The sequence below is a fragment of the Echeneis naucrates genome, chromosome 12 (assembly GCF_900963305.1).
Source record: "Echeneis naucrates chromosome 12, fEcheNa1.1, whole genome shotgun sequence".
NCBI classification, from domain to species: Eukaryota; Metazoa; Chordata; class Actinopteri; order Carangiformes; family Echeneidae; genus Echeneis; species Echeneis naucrates.
The window spans coordinates 7,515,616-7,536,268 of NC_042522.1; the positions used below are offsets into that span (position 1 = coordinate 7,515,616).

The 20,653-nt window shown below is 40.6% G+C and overlaps 2 protein-coding genes across 4 annotated transcripts in view; one reads left to right on the top strand and one right to left on the bottom strand.

Moving 5' to 3' along the window:
* The first annotated feature begins 4,960 nt into the window (after window positions 1-4,960).
* tmem267 (transmembrane protein 267) lies at window positions 4,961-10,714 on the top strand. The gene is made up of 3 exons (XM_029516054.1): window positions 4,961-4,986; window positions 6,365-6,829; window positions 7,937-10,714. Exons 2-3 carry the CDS (start codon window positions 6,422-6,424, stop codon window positions 8,270-8,272), a joined length of 744 nt encoding a protein of 247 aa, XP_029371914.1. The 5' UTR covers window positions 4,961-4,986; window positions 6,365-6,421; the 3' UTR covers window positions 8,273-10,714.
* A 7,044-nt stretch (window positions 10,715-17,758) lies between these two features.
* The window catches only part of il11ra (interleukin 11 receptor subunit alpha), a 45,428-nt gene continuing 42,533 nt past the window's right edge, over window positions 17,759-20,653 (bottom strand). For 2 of the 3 annotated variants that reach the window (XM_029515904.1, XM_029515901.1), the window contains exon 12: window positions 17,759-20,525. The gene's annotated coding sequence lies outside the window, so the exon portion shown is untranslated. The remainder of the gene's footprint in view (window positions 20,526-20,653) is intronic. The other variant, XM_029515902.1, reaches the window with a different exon arrangement.

Genomic DNA, 20,653 nt, shown 5'->3' on the forward strand with positions numbered 1-20,653 from the left:
CCAGTTAAAATTATGTTATTCAAAGGAATATTGATGTTTTATTGTATTTTTTGATTTTATGGACATAAAAACACACATATAGGACTTTAGTTTTTTTATGTTTGTTTTTTTCCAGACATTCATAATGGCTTAATTCTCCTTGATCCTATTTTGTAAACTATGATATGTAACTTTAACATTGAACAAAAAGTTTATTATTTAATAATAATAATAATGTATGTATTAGCAGTAGAATGTCGTAACCTGTACCTGGGGTCTTTTTTATAGATGTATATACAATGACAGGTTTCAACCATTAAATGTGACCATTTCACAATGAATGATGACATGCTGGTTTTCATACTTATTTTCACTTTCAAACACCAACAACAGAAAATAGCTCTACTGCCAGTTTTCTCCTGATAGCTAGAAGATGAAGGTGGGGTGTCTGTGCTGAACCACACAGATATCAATTTTTAAAACAAGATGAAAACACAGCTCTGATAACTTTTCAGTATAATAACATTGATGGCACATTCCTCATCTCCTACACTCGGCCATAAACAAACACTACTTCATTAAAAGTTGTCCAAATCAATACTTTCAACCAAGCAAAAAAATAATAACTATGTCAATTTGGCAGGGACAGCACGGAAGCATAGTGGTAAGCCCTGTTGCCCCACAATAAAAGGATTGCGGGTTTGGTTCCCGTGCCTGGGACCTTTCTGGGTGCTCCAGTTTCCTCCCACCATCCAGAGACATCATGTTTGGGTTAACTGGTCACTCTAAACTGGCCGTAGGTCTGCGTGAGTGTGAGTGGTTGTTTGTCTCTGTCTCTGTGTGTTGGCCATGTGATGGACTGGTGACCTGTCCAGGGTGTGCCCCACCTCGCTGGGACTGGCTCCAGCACCCCCCGTGACCCGAAAACAAATAAGCAGTAGAAGATGAATGACTGAATAAATGGTAGGGACAGAGGGGTGCATCTAAGTCTCGGGTGAGCTATCTGGGTTGTGCTTGGGTTATTTCATTCGCATGGGTTTGTCCGGTCACGGTTACTTAGGAGATTCCTCACATGATGGAGGCCATTTTTGTACAAAACCTTGTCAGTCAACAAACAAAACAAAAGTAGACTCAACTCCTGGGACTGTTCCAGCCACTTACCCAACAGTTAGACCATTTGGGTAATACTTTCACCTCTACATTTTAATTTCTCTACCAAATAGGTTTGGTTCATGTTGGGGTTCAGCTCAAATGTTTATGGTTCTGCCAAAACAGCAGCGGAATATGAGAAATGAAACTTCACTATACATTAACCAGATAACTGAACATACAGTAAATTATATTCAACTAAACAAATGAAATAAGACCCGTAAATGATCAAAATTTCAGTTTTGACCTTTCCCTTCTCCCTCTCTCTTGCTTTAATCACTGCCTTCTTTCCCCTCGCTCACCCTCGCTTTCTGTCATTCTGACAAGTTTTGGCAGGTTGATCTGAAAACCTAAGACGAATCAATACACCATCTAACTGCTGTCAGCTGGAGTCCTCCACGTGTGTGGATGTGCGTGTGCAGAGTGTATCTGCTTGTGTGAATATTGCATTCATTACTCTCTCAATCCTGCTTGCCTTGCTTAAGCTGGCTGGCCTCTACCCCCCCCCCCCCCTCCTTAATGGAGGAGTCAATGAGAACCCAATTAATATTTACAAAGACAAATTACAGAGCGAACAAGGAGGGCAAAAAGACTACAGCTACAATGAAGACTACTCTTTTGTTGTCCTTGCTGTTCTTGTAAACAACCAGAGAAAAATTATAGTATTTTGCACTTGAGTTGGGTTATGGAACTTTCCAGCTGGTATTTCGAGTGAACTTTAATTAAATGCCAACTGAAATGTTTAGCCATGTTCCCTCTCCATGCAACCCCAATGTGATCCACATTAACCTCAAGTCTATAGGAGTGTGCGCATGTGTGCAGACCTGCCTCCCAGAACCTGTCAGTTCCAGCAGACTTGCTCTATTCTAATGGCTAGCTTGACCTTTCACTGATAACTAGAGGAATGAGACAATCTCTTCTTCACTCTCATCGACGCCCTGGCTTCTTTAAACACTCATCTTATTGCCTCTCTCTTTCCCCTCCATTTCCCCAACTCCCATTTCACAATTTTCGTCTTTTTCTGCTTTCTGGAATGAACTCCCTCTTTGTGCTACCTATTCACAGTATCTCACATTTGAACAGTTTCAAATTTAAACTTAATAATAACACTTGTTTATTTTCCACACACATTTTGAAGCAACGTGTACATTTATATACACTTGTGGTAGCAATATTTTGTTTTTGGTGCACTAACAAGGGAGCATGACTCCAACGCTGCCTCTCTTTAAAAGGAACAATAGAGATGAATGTTCAAACCCACTTTTCTTCATTCTTACAATTTTGCCCTGCTGGTAAGCTACATACTTAGTTAATAACTTAAGGCCAGTGAATAAATCTAAAACCTTATTTCATTTTAACGGAAGAAAAAAACATTGAAGATCTTTTTTGGTTGGCCACTGGAGGGCACCAGAGACAGGCGTCTGCAAAGTGCTCTGTCTGTGGTGCTGAAACAGTCAACCAGTCATTTTCACAGTGAATCGCTCAGCACCCTGGAGAGAGACAAACTCACAACAAATCCCACATCTCCTTCTTCTTCACTCTGAGCTGCAGCAAAAGCTTTTACCAAATAATCATCATCATCATCCTCTCACTTAAATGTACAAGTATTTGAATATACAAAACTAAAAATGTTTTGTTCTTCTTTATGAACGCCCTAATATAAGACTGCATGTGATGGCAAATATTTAGTGTAACAGAAAAGGAAAAACGGAGGAAAATAGGATACGATGTCTGGGGTTTTGCAACGAGATCTATAATGCGGCTCAGCCAGGTAGTTCAAATTCTGCTGATGTTTGCGTCTCATCAACCGGATCAGCTGTTTCTCCAATTGCTTGGCAGTCTTAAAGACAACACCACACACTCGTAGGCACTGACATCGACGAAGAACTGGAATTGTTGCTATTCAACACAATCAACGTTGGTTCCCATGATTTCTGTAAAGTGCAAGAACATTACTCACTCGCTGCAGACTCCGATCTTGTTCTTCAAATTATAGAGATTGTGTTGATTATTTCACTCGTTTCAAGAAGTGAATCTTATCTTTGAACATATTAATACAGAGTACACCACAAAAACAAAATGTGCCAGCTTTCTCCTCCCTCAAAAATTGACCCATCTTATCAAGAGGCTTAACACCATGTACCAGAATATTCCATGGTAGGAACATTTTTTGAGCCTCAGGCCTCCCTAGGGAGTGGACTTGTCATACTAATTACAAAGCTATACTAAATGCTGCTCAATGCCAATAAATGATACATCATGGAGTGCCGTGAGAAAACAAGGTTAAAGCTCACACAAGACCACTAAATAGATACCAAGAGGGCCAACAGAGCAGAGACCGAGAAACAGCAAACTCAAGATTGAATTTGAAATTCATAACGATGACCTGCTGAGACAGTAAAGGGAACAGGGCTCATTAAAGACATCCCATTACAAGGAATTAAACCTGTGTGTCCAGATATCATCTCGGACGTATAATGGAGACATCACTAAAATGGGATTTTAGGCGAGTAGTGAAATTTTTATTTATTGCATGACAAGATTCAGCATTTGAACTGACACGCTTATTTTAAAACCCCTTTAAAGCAGCTTCGACTAATTTGAAAGAAGGGAGTCAACATCATTTGCCAATCATAGTTAAGCATTGATATTCTACATGTAAACTAACGCTGATCTAATTCATGAAACCAGAAACCACATTTATTTGTAGTCTGTTTTAACATTGAATTGTGAATCACCCAAGAGTGTTTGCCCCTCCCCTTGATTTCATGCGATACCATGGGGTCACATGGCACCAAGTGTGTGTGTGTGTGTGTGTGTGTGTGTGAGAGAGAGAAAATCACTCGGGTGATTCACACCTGGGCTCATGTGACCTTAACGACTCATGAGCCTAGGTGGGCATCTTCAATCTTGTCCTCATTTTTGGTGATTGCCCCCACCCACTCTGGGTTTCCCACGCTATCCCTCAGAATTGAATGAAGAAGTCTTTTGGAGGAGAAGGTGAAACATCTTCAAACAAAATAAGAAATCCAGTTTCTTCCCACTAAATACTCCAAGACTAAGATAACCTGGATGACTGAGAAGCTTCACAAACACAATCCAAAGAGAGAATAGCAGAGCTTGAAATTTTTAAAATTGCTTTTCTGGTACAAAATAAATTTTGTAATGGCATTTTTGCATTAGATCCACAATAGCAGCACTTTTTCTTAGCAGCACTGGAGAGTGGAAGAAGCAACTGAATGACTACTAGGCATCACAACTATCTACACACTGTGTTATGCAACATGGATTAAATATTAAGAAGTGACCCTCATTGTCTGGATCTGTTTTTAATGTAAAGATAAGAAGTCCAGCTGCTTCCCACAAGTCTCTTTGGATTAGTGCAACACTGGACTTCACCTTAACGTTAATCATTACCAGTAACCTGCTCATCTATTAATATGCAGGCCGGATATAGACAGAACAGTTTGTTCCTTTTTTTTTTTTTAAGGAAATGTTTTATCCTGGTTTATACTCACGATGTTCAGTCCAAAAAAAAAACAAAAAACAACACTCAACACTATTAATAGCCACATATGCCAAAAGAGGACAAAGGAATAAAGACTGTATTGTCTGAAATATTTACGCTACGTATCCCATATACTGATCAAAAATGGGAAAGAGCACAGAGCCTGGTGCGCACTTCCATCTAGTCCAAGCTTTGACTTCTGAAATGTACGTTCAATGCATCATTACATGTAAAAACAGTGGTTGTCCCCACCAACACCGGTAGGCGGCAGCAAAGCGCCGCCGGCCACTAAACCACACGGACAAACACCACAGAAGAAGAGCAGGTTTATCCCAATGCGGGGCAATGGGGTGAGTATCGTTCCACTTCTCCAACGGTTGCTCAAAAATGCCACGCAAAGCGGGCAGTTTTAAGCTGTAAATAAATGTCCCGCTAACAATAAGCGTCGTATTGTCAGGCTTCAGGTTGTTGGCTAAGCTAACCGCTAACAGCTGCTGCTCTCCGCCTACACAAAGCAGCATCCTTCACTGTCGCTGTTAGCCACCGAGCTCCGAGCTAGCTGTCACCGTCAGTGATGCTGCTGCGCTCAGGTTATATCAGGATAATAGGCATTACTAAGAAAAAAAAAACTGCTAGATAGGATAAACGAAAACAAGTGTTGCCACTCTGTTAGCCACAGTTAGCCTCCTAAGGGGGATGGAAGATGTTGGGACTATAGACTGTCTTTTATTATTTATTTATTTTTTTTTGAGTGTGTCCTACATTTCAGGCAGTTGCGTGAGACACGGAGACCCGTTTTAGTATCCCCTTCCGGGTGTAAGACTCCGCCAAGCCGCCGCGTTTGGATGGGAAGTGAGTAACGAGTTGTACACTTACACAAACGCTGTCCCAAGCTTTGTGTGTTCGTCCTAGACGAGTCCAAGCAGAATGAGGATGCAGGATACACGCAGACAGTGGACACGGTCCCTGATGATGGTTATTGGGTATATATTAATCCTCTGCAGAAGGTGAACAAATAATTAAAACAACATGTTTCGCGTGCAACTTGTACCTTTTTTTTTTTTTAAGAAGGAGAGGTGCAATTCCAAATGCACCTCAGTGTTGATGCTGGAGAGGGTTTGATAAAACCATGTTTATGATCGTTACATGTGAGGATGAGAAAAAGAGCATTTCCGCCTCCTCCGGTGGGACTAAACCATTTACCCTGCTTTTGTTTTACACCATTTCCCAATTACATACTCTGACAGGCGCACATTATCAAAATCTCTGTTGGCATAACGGCTGATTTAATTCAACAGTGCTCAGCAGTGTTCAAGTTTTACTAGAAGGTAGTGTACTGAGGTATATAGTAAGAAAAATATAGTATATAGTAGTTAGCTTTTTGTGCAAAAGAAAAATCGACAAATAAAGTCTGTAGTTTATCTCGCTGTCTTCAATTGAAACCTAGTTGTTAAAACCAAAATATGGTGCTCTGAATATAACATAAGTGCACATCTTCACAACACTGCAGATTATCTATTTTTAATATTTTCACAGAATATGGATTGCTAGCACACCTGCTTTGATGCAAATGAGTCATATTGGAGTTAAAGTAGCAAATTTAGTTCCCCCCTCTCACTTGCCTTTTCATGCCACCCACACGAACACTTCATGCATCATTTCATTTCAGCTTTCGTCTGTTTTTCCCTCTTATGTTTCCTCATTTATCCCTCCCCTCTCCTTATCCAGTCTACCTGAATTCTGCTGACCTTCAGCAGCCATTGGCCCTCACAGCCATCTGTCGACATGCAAGGATTCTACTCCAAACTTGACTCATCCCCGGCCTTGTCCCCATTATTGGGGGTGGGCCTCGGGGGTGACAGTGCTGCTGTCCCTCTGAGCCTGGCTGTGGAGACGGAGAAAACCCAGGCTCTCTTACAGACATTCAGCTCCGCCTCCCTGCTGGCGTCTGCAGGACTAGGTATGTTCTGTGTGGTGGCGGACCACGCCCTCCAGCTGCCAGGCATCCAAAACTACCTGTGGCTGCGCGCTGCCTTTGACAATGCCACACATGGATTAGTGGGGCTGTGGTCATGGGCAGTTGTTATTGGACTGAGGAAAAAGAGCGATCTGTATGAGGTGCTGTTGGCCGGCCTTCTGGCATCAATCATAGACCTGGACCACTTCTACATGGCTGGATCTCTGTCACTCAAGGTAAGAACTGTGCACACACTGAGGCACTGTTAAATATGCACTTTCTCCAAAGTTCAAAAAAGCACCATCACTAATTCATACCAATTTTGGATACTGTCCATGTTGCAGCATCGTTAGACTCTGTTTGCACGATAATGTGTTTGCCTGACTCCAGTCATCAAATCACAAGATTTTTGCCATTGGCAAAGATGCACAGGCGCACACAAAGCTTCAGAAAGCGCTTAGATTTTTGTAGCTTTTATATCAAATGTTGACTAGGTTATGATAGTGAAATTTTATTTTTAGAACTTCGTTTAAGGGGAAAAAAAGAAACCTCATTTAGAAAAGTGCCTGTGATCAGGTCCATCCTCTTTGTCTTAATTATCCTATTATGTGTCAAAATCAATTGATGGGGCAGAGCTTAGAAAGATGTCACTTGGTAGAGCACATACCATGTTCTTGCCACAGCAGTGATGATTTGTGATTTGAATGCAGCTCTGGCACAGTGCTATAGTCGCCCGCCTGTCATGTCCATCTCAAATTTCACTAAGAATAACATTGAGCCGTATTTATCCGTATATCCGTAGGTATCACAAACTCAGCAATACTCCATCAATCAGTGTTTTATGATAGAGTGGCTAGAGGGCATTTCAGCAGTTTGAACAGTTGTTTGAACTTATGATCCTGGAATCTGCAGTTGTTTAGAAATGGCTCCAAAAGACCTTTCCAACTTGTGCTAATTTACAATTCTCCTTCTTAGAGCCTAACTAAGTTCAGTGGGCTTTCCTATGATGTTCCTTGTCAAGTAAAGACACACACACGAAAAAGAATGGTTCAAATAAATAATAAAAAGCCCAATATTAATATGCCATTCATGCAGATGGTTAAGTGTAGTGAAATAAGGTGGTGACGACGGGAGCCCTATAGTTTGTGTTAGTCTCACAAAGTAGCAATAATTTATTAAACTACGTTCTCCACTGAACAAATACTTTTAAAAATGTGATGGTAATTAAGCAAAGTGATGATCAGTATTGAGCAAAACTCAAAACTCAAAAAAAAAAAAAAAACTGGCAGTACTATTTTAGCAGACTGCAGACTGATTGTGCTCCTGTTCTTCCCTTCCCACAGGCTGCTGTCTCTCTCCCCCAGCGTCCTCCTCTACACTGTTCCTCTCTCATCCCCCTGCTCTGCCTCTCCCTTCGCTTCCTCATGTGGATTGGACGCCTCAAAGATGCCTGGTGCTCCTTGCCGTGGATGCTTTTCATTTCCATGGCGACACACCACGTCCGGGATGCCGTGCGCCACGGATTGTGGGTGTGTCCATTCGGCAACACGGCACCAATTCCCTACTGGCTGTACGTCAGCACTACAGCAACCCTTCCTCACCTGTGTTCAGTGCTCATGTATCTCACAGGGACCAGAGATGTTATCTCCACCAAACACGGGGTGGCCATTGATGTTTAGAGGCCAATGACTTTACCATCATCATCATCTATTGCTGATCTTGTATGGATTGCCTCTGGGGAAAGTGTTAAAAGCTCTTTTAAACAACTTTTAAATAATGGCAATTACATTTGTAACTCAAATCTTGTTAGTGGAAAGATCAAATTGAGGTTGTTTTCCAATTTATGTGTGGAATTTGGTACCTTCTAGGAAGCATCTTTAAAATAAGAAATTAGCTTTTCAGTTAGAGAATATCCAGGATGAGTGCCAACCCCCTTTTTTTCCTCTGTCCAGTAACATGGAACTATAAAATATACTGTTCATGTATTTATAGAGTGATGCTGACCTCTTAATGCTGTCTTCAGTCTTTGGAGAGTGACCCTTAAAGGCTTTCACATCTCAAAGAAAGGGACCCACAACACTTGACTTGTATTCAAATTTCTTAGTCCCCTGAACTGGCCCCTAACCCACATCACCTTAACCACCACTGTCTGTCTTTATCCTAAAAACACTCAAGGGAAAGTCAAAGTTCAACTACAGGCCGTATGACACTGGCATATTATTAGCAGTGTCACTTTCTCCCTCAGCGCGTCCAACAGTGTGTCACCACTGTTATTTCACTGTGCATTTGAAAATTTTCTTCGGACCATAAACAATAAAAAAGACAATAATTGAGGCATCAGTCAATGCAATACCCGTCATCTCTTTAACTATTCAGATGAGCCCTTAGCAAACAAACAAACAAATACATTTTCTAGTGCCAAACATGTCAGACACAGAAGGATGAATTTTGGGCCACCCAATATTATGATATTCTTTGTTTATGGTTTATGAGTTTCCAGTATCTTGAAGTGCCATTTTTGGAATTGAGTTAGGGATTTATTTATTTTAATCCAAAGCACATTGTGTCCCTGTATCAGCGCGGGTACAGAGGCATCTGTGCTGAAGATGTTGTGCAGTCCAGATCATTAGCTAGTTTTCTGGATTACTTAATTGTTACTTAAACATAATTTCCTCTACACCTTTAAATAGCAAACTCAATCCAATGTGCTTTCACAGATTTGACTCACTCATTACAGGAAAAGCAAAATATTAAGAGTAAACAGATTCGACAGTATTTGCAAAGGTGTGTGGTTTCTCAAGTGACCTTTGTTTTGTGCCAGCTACTGAGAAGAAAAGGGAAATGAAGAAACAGAACAAGAAAGATGCTTAGTATTTAAACACTCAAGGGAATAACTTGTACAATAGTGTATTCAATACAAGTAATCTCTTCATATTAACACACAATAACTGTATTTTGTCAAAGTGCAGTTTTTTATGCTACTGTACTTAAATAATTGATACTGCACGGTGCAGTTTACATGCTGGAATCCTCATTTGGCTTTTCAGTGGTAAAACTGGGAATGAAAGGGATATGGGCTTGGTATGCAACAGTATATAAATATTATAATGCACTAAGTCACAGAGCATTTAGAGGAAACGTCACACAGTTTCAGATGTAGACTAATCACAAACACATTCCTTGACAGTATTGTTAATACTGTGTTTTAAACAATGCTGTAATAATTATATGTGATAATGGAGTGGACTGAATGGGTTTTAAAGACTTATCCTATTCGAATGTAATGACATGATTCTTGCATAAAGGCTGGAATGGGTATAAAAGGTTAGTTATGGTCGACACCTTGCTCTTATCTACTAAAAGTTAACATTACAGCTTTGTCAAACCTGAGCCACAGCAAATGTTTTCATTTCTTGGTTGTTTTTTTGTTTGGTTTTGTTTTTTCAATTTTTCCTTGTGATGGTGTTGCTTGGTGATTAACATTGCAGTGATGCTTGGTGTCCGCTAGGTGGCTAAAATGAGCTATATTTATTTAATCATTAGTCTCACTTGCATTAATTATGTGTATTTTTCTCTGTGTCTCTGTAATTTGAGATGGAGAGCATAGAAATTACAGCGATACAGTCTTTCATTTGAAATGGGATAGGAGAAAAGACAGAGTGAAGGTGGCACTCATCAGGTTCTAAAGTTTGCACAAAGTGTTTACAGTGAAAGGGCCTGGTACACCCAAATTTTAAGTTGGGCTGTATTTTTTTTCCCCTGCATTTGCACTATCATCTGTATGTACATTACTTCTTTGTTATAATTGGAAAATAATCATGTGGAAGGGAACAGAAACTACAAGTGTTCACCTAAGCCACCCAAACAGTCATTAACACTGTACGTTCAACTGCTTCTTAGCTGGAAGCAACTCTCAGAAGGAAAAGGGTGACACCCACACTGCTGTTTGTTAACAATGTGATCTTCATTGATGGAATATTATGTTGAATTTTGCACATTTTGTTTTTCATATGTCATGTATTTCTGTTTTGTATTTTGAAATGTTTTCAATAGTAAAAAAAAAAAAAAAAGAAGAAGAAGTATAGCTAGTAACAAAAAGTTCTAATGTAGTGCTCTTATATCTCAATAAAATATATCCTGTATGTGTGCGTATGGTTTTGCATCAATACATATTGGTCCATTTGTGTGTACAATATGTGTAGGAGTGTGTTTGATTGATGTCAGCTGTATAGACCCAGTCTCTCAGTTCTGTCTTGTCCAGCTATTATGCAACTGGAGAGACTGGTGAATGTCAGTACAAGAGTGCACTGTTAAAATGGGCTGCCATTCAAACTTATTCAGACATCGTCCACCAGACAGACACTCTTGGATATGAACCTTAACCCCCTTGTTACTGTTTCCGGTAACAGTTAAAACTGCGGGGAAAATGCCATTTCATATTGGGGGGGGGGGGGGGGACAATTATGAATTTAAACAGAAGTTGGCCGAACTATCAAGTACTGGGGTATGTTCTGTGTAGATAATATGCTGCTCGCTCAGTCTACAGAAATAATCCACTTCGCACAACCACGCCAGATGACATACAGGTAACGATGCGCTTTGAGAAACATCAGTCACGCTTTTCATGAAAGCAAATCAAACTCCCTTTTTGTTGTACTATTAAATGTGAAAGAAGAGGGAACAATATTTCTCTTTAAAATGAAAGTTGAACTCAGAACCAACAAACCACTCCTTTCTTTCCATAACTTTGTGACTCTGCTGCTTGTACTAATGAAATTTAAAGCTTTGATTGGTGCCAGTGACCATTGTTGAACACAAGTTACACTTCAGCTGCAGAGTGAGTGCTGAGTGGATCATGCTTTAAGCCATTGCGTGGAGCTGTTGCCACTAATTGGCAATATCCTGAATACAGCAGGGGGGAAGCTGGTCTGACTCACAGTTACCAGAATGAAGTTACATAAAAATAAAACAATAAACCAGTCACTGCTTTCTACTTTTCCTCTCTTAAACTATTTACACCCTCCACACTGTTTCTATTATTTTGAATATGTTCCGCTCAACAACACCAGCATTGTTGGACATGATCAGACTGGGTAAGAAAAAAAAAAAAAGAGAAGATTTCTCAGCAAACATCCCACATCTACAGAGAGAGGGAAGAAGCCCACCTGTCATCAATGACGGCCAACAGAACAATACAGAATACACTCCTGTGATTTCCAAACTTGATCCAAAATATGCAAAAAGCCTGCATGACCACATGCTTGCCATATGGTCAGCATAGCCAGAGCACCAAGGCAATTTCAGTCCAGTAAAACATCTTAAATCCCCTTTAACAGACAACAAAAGGCAGCTTGAGCATTTGGGATTCATGAGAAACTCACAATCAGATCATGGAAACTCTGAAAAGAGGGCGGTACAGGAAGCAACATGTTGTGGGAAACTTGGTCAAGAGTTTGAGGCCTCAAGCTCAAACTAGACAAACGGCACAATAAAGAGTCAAGATCGTCTCCATCAATGGCTCTTTCTTCACAGCAATCACATTCTTTGCAAAGTTTCAGACACCAGACAGCTGACATTTTGCGCCAACATTACAACCAAGCCAAAACTTAACTGTGCAGAGTCCTCGGCCTTCAACCAACTAGGCCGCCTTCAGAGCACATGCGATGTTGACACGCCTGAGAGCAAGACCAGCTCAATCCACCTTTAGTTCCCAATCACAGACCAAAGAGTCCCACATAATCACAGAAACAGTTCGGATTATCTGCACCATTCACCAGCAAAGTGGAGAAAAAGCTCCTCACCTGTGCAGGGATCCTGATGTGTGATCCTGACTGCTTCATAATCCTTCAGTCCAGAAAGGTCCCCCCCATCAAAGGCATCCAAAGTGGTTTTGACAGAAGACATCCAAATGATCCAAGTTAGCTGAGGCCCAGTGCAGAAAGTCCTCCACCTGTACCTGCACTGCTGCGTTTAATGGCTTGTTTGGCGGAGACAGGAAGCCCCTGCAGAGGGAAGGGTAAACCCCGTGGCCCTCAGCCATCCGTGGACATGGCTGAATCAGGATCAGCCGCTCAACCCCGCTGAGCATTTATTCCCACAGGCCATAATAATAAACAGAGACAGGACCTTTATAGTTGAACACACAGTCAGTTATAAGCCTTTGTATTGTGTATATATATTTTTTTGTTTTAATTTGCGGTTTTGTCAAAGTTTTCGGAAGTCCACCGAAGTCAGCACTGCGTGCGAAGTCGCGTCGAGTCTCGAGAACGAGGATGGTTGCGAGGTCGCCTACTTATGTTTTATTGCATGACTGTGAAATGTAAGTAAACAATGCAAATTCATAAAAACAAAGCTGATTTACTTAAATTTAGGTTGCGTTTTTTTTTTTTTTTTATGCGCGATATCAACAGTGACATCAGCTTCAGCATCTGTAACCATGACAACTGTGCAGTCTGGATCTTAAAATAGTTTTGCAGGTTTTGAGGTTTTGGGGTTACTCTGTTTAAAGTCACCAAGTTTTTACTGCCCTGGAGCCAAAACAAAAAGAGATTATTTCAGTTATATCTAGATGTGATACAGCTGGCATATCTGGACTGTTCCACAGTTTGAACTAAATTAGACACACACCAGTTTCCACTCACATTATGGACAGGATCTATTTTTGGTAACAAGAAAACAAACAAAACAGAAGAAAATTCATTGTTTGCACCAACGGCCTTTTAGGACACATTTAACATTAATACAGAAAATGACACAAACAGTAAAACTAGATTAAAAAAATAATAATAATTACTGGATCTTGTGCAGATTCAAAAGTGAAATATACATTAAAGTAAAACAAAAATTAAACTAAAATACCTGAAAAATAAAATGGAGCACACTGAACCATTTTTGCATCGATGGGTTGAAGAGGGAATCGTGGATTTTGTTAACGATACAAAGAGAACGAACAATAAATAAAAGACACATGAAAACACAAGAGAAAAACATGCTGTGAAGCTGAACACTGTACGGAGTGACAAAGTGTTGCTGCAGGGAAACACTGTTGTTGTCTCTTTGGCTGTGACAGTGAGACTGTGAGGTGTGACCCGCTGACCTCTGTACAGGCCTATGTTCCTCTTGGAGAACGCTGTGTGAGGACAGAACCGCTGCTGTTCTGCTCCCTGTGACATCACAGTGAAGAGCTGCTTACCTACAGATGGACTCACTTTGGGCCTCATTCCCACACAGGCCTTAGAAGAGGTAAGACTGCCATTGTTTTAACAGTTTAATAGTGTAATATACTGCTGAGTTTCAGGAGAACTACATTTTTGTTTGTGTTCTTCAGTTGAGTTAATTGCTTCCATTGTATTAGCTAAATGTAACTTACAAGTTGCAGGCAGAAAGGGCAACAGGTGTGGACAGCACCTATCCAGCCTCCTCAGGTCCAGTGCAGATGAGCTGTGTGGGACACACACAACCATAACCTAAAACATGGAGAGTGCCAGAGCTGTGGAGAGCATCCTGCCCGGTCCCTGTGCCCAAAACTCTGCACTTTACAGTGCCAGTGGTGCTAACATCCCACCTGACGAAGACCCTGGAGCAACTGGTCCTGGTCCTTCAGTCCATGAACCTGCTGCCACAAGTCACCCACGTGTCACCTGCAAATGCTTTCTGATGCCTCAGCCTTGTCACAGACTGGCCCAGGACTTTTTAACTGGTGCCAGCGGAACCATGTCCAGATCATCGCAGGGAAAACCAAACTTTTCCCTTTCACCTTTACTCCTATCCCCCCTTAGAAGATATGAGACTTTTTTCTTTTTTCACTCTGAAATTAAAACAATTACAATTTCCTCACTGTCAATTTGAATCTGTCTGGTTTTGGAAACAGTGCAGTCTGGGTAAAACATGGACTACACAGACTCTGGTGCTGTGCGCTCAGCCCTGAAGATGCAAGGACAATGAATCCATCCAAATCAGCTTCATTCTCCAAGTGGCCGTGGAAGCATCTAAGTGCAATCAAAGCATTTGTGCAGAGTTATCAGCCCAGCTGAACCTCTTCAAACATCAACATCCCCTTTGAAGGCGTGCCATATCCATTTGTCCACCCCTGAATGCTTCTCCATGGAGTTGGGTAACTGCTGACCTTTCTTATCCCATTGTGAAGCACATTTTGAGTTTCAAACTTCCTCATTCCCCTCTGACAGAGCCAACACTTCCTACATAATTTCCTACCTGGCAGGCAACAATAAGTCAGAGTCATGGCCAAGTGGGGCCGGAGATCTGCCACGTGCCACTCCCTACCGTATTTTTCTCCGTCCTTATCCCAGTGTGAACACGGAAGCCTTCATTCTCGTGACTGTCTTTCATTTTTCTTTTCTCTCAGTTTTCCTGTCTTTGCTCTGTGATTTTGATACCCCTGCTGACTGTTTGACCTTCTGTATATTGGGCCGTCCTCTCACGCCACAGAAACTCTAGACCTCCCTTCACCAAAGTAACTCTGAAGGCACATCTACATCCTCCCCATGCCAGAGATGAGTCAATGCAGATTGGTCCAGTGCACCTCACCAAAGAGGAGCGCCAACTGCATGTGAATTAAGGTGCATTGATTGTCCACAGCTCAGACATTTTTCTTGGGTTAGGTTAAAAGAAGAGGGAGCTGTCCTTCCCACCTCACCTCTGATGAGTCCTTAACCCAGAAAGCTTTTGCCTTTCACCAAGGCAAATGTTTTTCATACCATTTCCTGATTGTTTGACCTCCTGGGTGCCAAACTACTGAACTGAATGAGAGCATGTTGCAGTCTTTGCCTGTGTCATGTCTTCTTTATAAGTCCAATCTATCTGTGAGCCTGACACTGGTGGTTCGACTGTCACTCTGAGGATCCCACTCATATTGCCTGTGAATACTTTACCCTCATTCATTATACAAAGTATTACTGACTTCATGGATGAAATCTTTACATATCTCACTCCTGTTTGTGACAGAGTCCATCAGTATAATCAATTTATTTACAAAAATTGGAGGATTATTAACTGAATTATTGCTCATTATATTTTAGTCTTGGTGGATCTTAAATCTCTTGGGTCTGGTTTTCTGTCCTGGTGTGTCTCCTGAATGAGTCTCCAGACCTGCACACATATGTACTTGAGGGTTTAGCTTTGAACACGGTGACACTGCCACAAGATGGCGTTGATTCTCTTTGGATGCTAGCTAGAAAGTATTGAAGTGGAAATAATGTAAGAGCAAAACAGGAAGTGGAACCGACTCACCTGTTGTTTCTCATTTTGAGTTGCTGCATTATAGCGAGGCCGGCCAGTTGATTCAGTTATCATCCAGATTGCTGCTCCACTCTCTGTTCAGATCACTCAGCTCCAACAGCCAGATCTTTCCAATCGGTGGTTCTTGGTCCCACTTGCTATAAATCAAAATGTTGTGGATGAATTCACCCATAGTCCTAGTCCTAACCTTAATCCTTTACTCTGGTCAGATAAAATTGCTTGATGCTTTTTGGACACTAACCTTTTCATTTCAGAAGCAATCCTGGTTGTAAAGGAAGCTAATATGAAGATAACGAGAGAATAACTACAATAATAAAATATGAAATAAGCTATATAATTGAAGATGATGATGTATTCAAGGCCCTGACATTTCCCTGTTGATTTATGCCAATGCATTGTCCAAATAATTTACACACAAGGAGCAGGACAGCAGGTTGTTTCTGTCAACGCAGCAAAGAAAAATAAAAGATGCAGAAGAAAATATTTAGAAAATAAAAGAGAAACCTCAGAAACCACAAGTGTGATAAAATAGTATTTATTTCACAGGGGACATACAAGGACAGGGAGAGGGGAAAAAACAGCTTATGATGATATCTATCGTACACATAAAGCAAAAAAAAAAAAAAAATATGTACATCTGAGAGTGGATGCCTGAGTGTATTTTGAGTTGTAGGAACTAAAACCAACAGGCTCCATCTGCTATCACATACTGCAGAGGAACATAGACTGATAAGGAGACCGCATGTGCACAAGAGAGGTGAACAGAGAAAACAACACCTAGTGAAAGAGAAAGGTGGTAACCAATAGTTACTCATTGTGCAGAAAGAAAACACATCAGTATGAACCTTAACAGGGCGGGAAACAGTCACATACACTGACCATAGTCTGCAAAATCTGGCTGAAATCTGCTTCCAGCCACTCAGAGCTGGGATAGCTATTGACAGTTTTCAATCAATCAAATTTGTTCAAAGGGAACAGATGAAAACGTTTCATTTTGAAATCACGCTTTGATATTTAGGTTTAAATTCACTCTAAAAATTCTGAAAATGCATCTTTTCGAAGCACACACCCATCTGACATCTATCTGAAAACCACAAGCACATTTTTCTCCAAAGGAGAAGATCAGCTTTCTGTCAAAAGTAATTTAGAAAAAGAAACAATTTGGCTTACTATGTGAGTGTTACCACAGGAATTATGGGAGAGCTGCAGGAGGAAAAAAAAAAGTATAATAAAAATAATTTGTGGTTCATCTGACTGTGAAGACATGGAGATGAATTCAGTAAACACGTTGTCCTTACAGTAACCATACAGTAACACAGCTTCATATAACTGGGAAATAAAGACACAAACACACAATGCTGGGAAGCTTCTGCAGACATGGATTATCCTCAGTTTAGTGCTTTCTTTCAGTGGGAATACCCCTTCCGTCAGGGTAATGCATTGCAACATTATCTGGAATCCTTGACACAACAAAATTGCCCAAATTTTTATTGCCATTTGCGCCGATCAAATTGTCTTTAAGAGTTGTATTATATTCTATGTGTCAACCAGATTCAATATTGGCTCACAACATTCAATTTGGAGCATCATGGTTAGCGCTGTTGCCTCACAATAAGAAGCTCGCGGGTTCGTGTTCTCCCCGTGCCTGTACTCCTGTTTCCTCCCACTGTCCAAAGACATCATGCTGGGCTTAACTGGTGACTCTAAATTGTGTGAAGGTCTGAGTGTGAGTGTGAGTGATTGTGGTGGCCACAAACTCCAAATCTGTAGGGAGTTATCTATATATACTATAATAAACTATAAAAATATATTAGCTGGTAACACAAAATAATGCAGGACTGAGTTAAACCATGTCTCTGAAACTAACCCAAAGAACATTTCTTTCTTTTTCTACATATAAACATCACTTACACATGTTTTTTTTTTTTCTTTTTTGTTTTAAATGGGATATACAATAATATACAAAAAAGCTTCAACTGGATTCATGCATAATACGTTGAGCTAGCTTGAGTGAACATACAGTCGTCAAACTGGAAAAAGTTTGACTTTGATGCACCTTGTGTTTCTGATACAAACTACACAGTCAGTCAACCAGACGATCGACGGACTGGTTGACAGCAACACAGCTTTGGACGAACAGAGCGGAACAACCAGACCAACAGAAACAAAGGAAGAAAGAAATGTAGTGAGCAGTACAGCCCCATCACTGCCACGTCTGTGGAGCACAGTTAGCCAAAGTGCTGTTGAAAGCTGAACTAAACCATATCTACTGCACTGTCCTAGAGGTATTTGCTGCTTTTCATATACTTTGGCACATTTTCCACGAGTTGGCAGGTTGTGAGACACATACTGCCACTCAGTTTGAAAAATCTGCTACTCTATCTTTTACAGCACTTGGTCAAAGCTTGACCTGAGAAACAAGAGAAAGAGATGTGCTGGCCACGTTTAATAATACCAGTCCAATCGCTAGTTCAAGCAGCTATCCATGCTCCCTGTTCCTGCTACTGATTTGTGTCAATGCCCCACTGTTTATATCGTCCAGCACTTCACCATGACCCTCACAGTATCACCAAACCTCCTCATCAACATTCATTCTACTCCCCTGTAGTAATCCTACTGGCTGGTCTTTTATACCTGAACCTAAGCTACTAAGTGTCTCCATAGTAACCAACATCCGAAAACCATTTTCTGGTGGAGCAGTGATGGAAGCAGTGGTCATGAGAGCCCACTCACCACATGGAAACAATACTATGTCACATGAAATACGCCAAAAATACTTTTTTTTTTTCTTCTTGTTGACATTATGTGATGCATTTCTGCATCTGTTTGTCTTTTTTCATGACAACAATTTCCCAAAGGACCTTTGGGTAAGACGAATATCTCTCTATAATGAAAAACTTAGAGCAAGTTAACCTTTTGCCCTTTACATTTTTATAGAAATAAGCTTGTTAGAATGCGTTCCTAAATTTGAAACTAGAATCTTTTTTAGTTTGTGCAACACATTTTGTGCAGCTAAAATATAAAGTTTTAATGCATACAGTCTAAAACTAATTATTAACATAGACAAACTTCTCTGTTTATGAAATGTTATGACTTTGTGCCCTTACATTATCTTTAGGCTGATTAGTCTTTTAAATCCTGTAACAGTGGCCAAGTGCTGAAACAATTATTCCACATTTCATTCCAGTCCATGACAATTTCAGTTGTTTCATTTTATCATCAAGAAAGTGCCAGACGTTTTACGTATGCTTGTTTTATGTTTTTAGTGGTGAGGAATTTTATTTTCCTCTGCTTTGTCATCGTTTTAAATTTAATATCCTTTAAGATGACAAACAAGCAATGGAGTCTGGAAAATTATGATTTCTTTTGACATTTTGTAGACTAAATGTTGAGAAAATGTTCCACAAATTGGGATTTGAGTTTACCTAACTATGTGTGACAGTTATCCCTGAGTGGATGGACATTGTTGAATGTCTAAAAGAAACTATGACATTGTGTATAAGCAGTTTCAAACCTGATTTGAGGGAAGATATCAGAGGTTCTTTAGAGTCTATAAGTGAAATTCTATGTTTTAATATACTTTTGCAAACTATTTATCTATGTAATGTCATAATGCTGGTGGTTTTGTGATAGGCCTGTCTCCCTTTTCTTATCTCTTCCACTTCATGTGTGTCTTTTTTCACACACTTTCGGGAACAGTGAATGGATGGACAGAAAAAGTTATAACAAAAGAAACAAAATAACACCCACAGTAAAGACATCAGACGACAAAATAAGCATATCATGCAACACAAAATCACTTTTCATAGATGAAATAAAGTCTAAATACCCCAGCCTCCCCTCCCTGGACCTTTATCTCCATTTCCATCCCTCAGTTCAGGAGCCAATAAAAAAGTTTGTTTCCTGTCCCTCAGCTGAGACCATAATGCCGCAAGTTGCTGCTTTGGCATCAGACGCACACACAGAGAGACTGGCAGAAGTTATGCTTCCTTCACAGCATTGAGTCGGTCGTTCAGTTGATGTAATAATGGACACATATTAATCTGTCTCGCAATGAAATCTCAAAACAATAAAGAAAGAAAGTGAGGAGTGAGGAGGCAAAAAATCGTCTCCTTCCCGCAAAAACAACCATATGTTCTCCTGTTCGGCAGCTGCACTTCCTGTCATTACTTGTTGCTTAAAAAAATGAGAAAGGATGCCACCCCTCTCCAAAGAAGTGGAGGAGTCAGTCCATCTGAAGCAGCATTGGTAGTGAGGAAACTCAACTGTCCTGGTGCAGTGTCACTGAGGAGAGAACGGCAGTGAAGCTCCTGAAGTTAAGAAAGAGTGCAGGCTGTCTTCTGTGTCCCTGCGCACTGTAGATGGAGTCTGCTGATGCATTCTGAGCACTACAGCTAGATAAAACCGATGAATTTGTCCAGGAAAATCCTGTACATGTGGTTTGTGCAAAGCCTACCCTTCAGTCAGCTTTAATATGTGGGGTAGTTATACCCTGCTCTGTAGTTTCCTATACAGGTTTGTCCCAGTTGTCCTGGACCCTGGATGGACTCTGACTGATGCATTCTTGTTAATGTAGTTGATTGTGGATGGTCAGCATGCTGCACTGGAAGAGGCAGAGGCTGACTCTTGGGAGGAGCCCTAGAACGGACTGATGAGGATATATTTAAAATCAACCTGAGAGGAGAAGAGAGGAAAGTGGACCAAAATGGAAAAAAAAAGCAACTTTAAAATATATGTATAAATCATAATGTAATTAAACATTGCCTTGAGAGCACAGATTTAAATAACAGAGCTGGACGAGC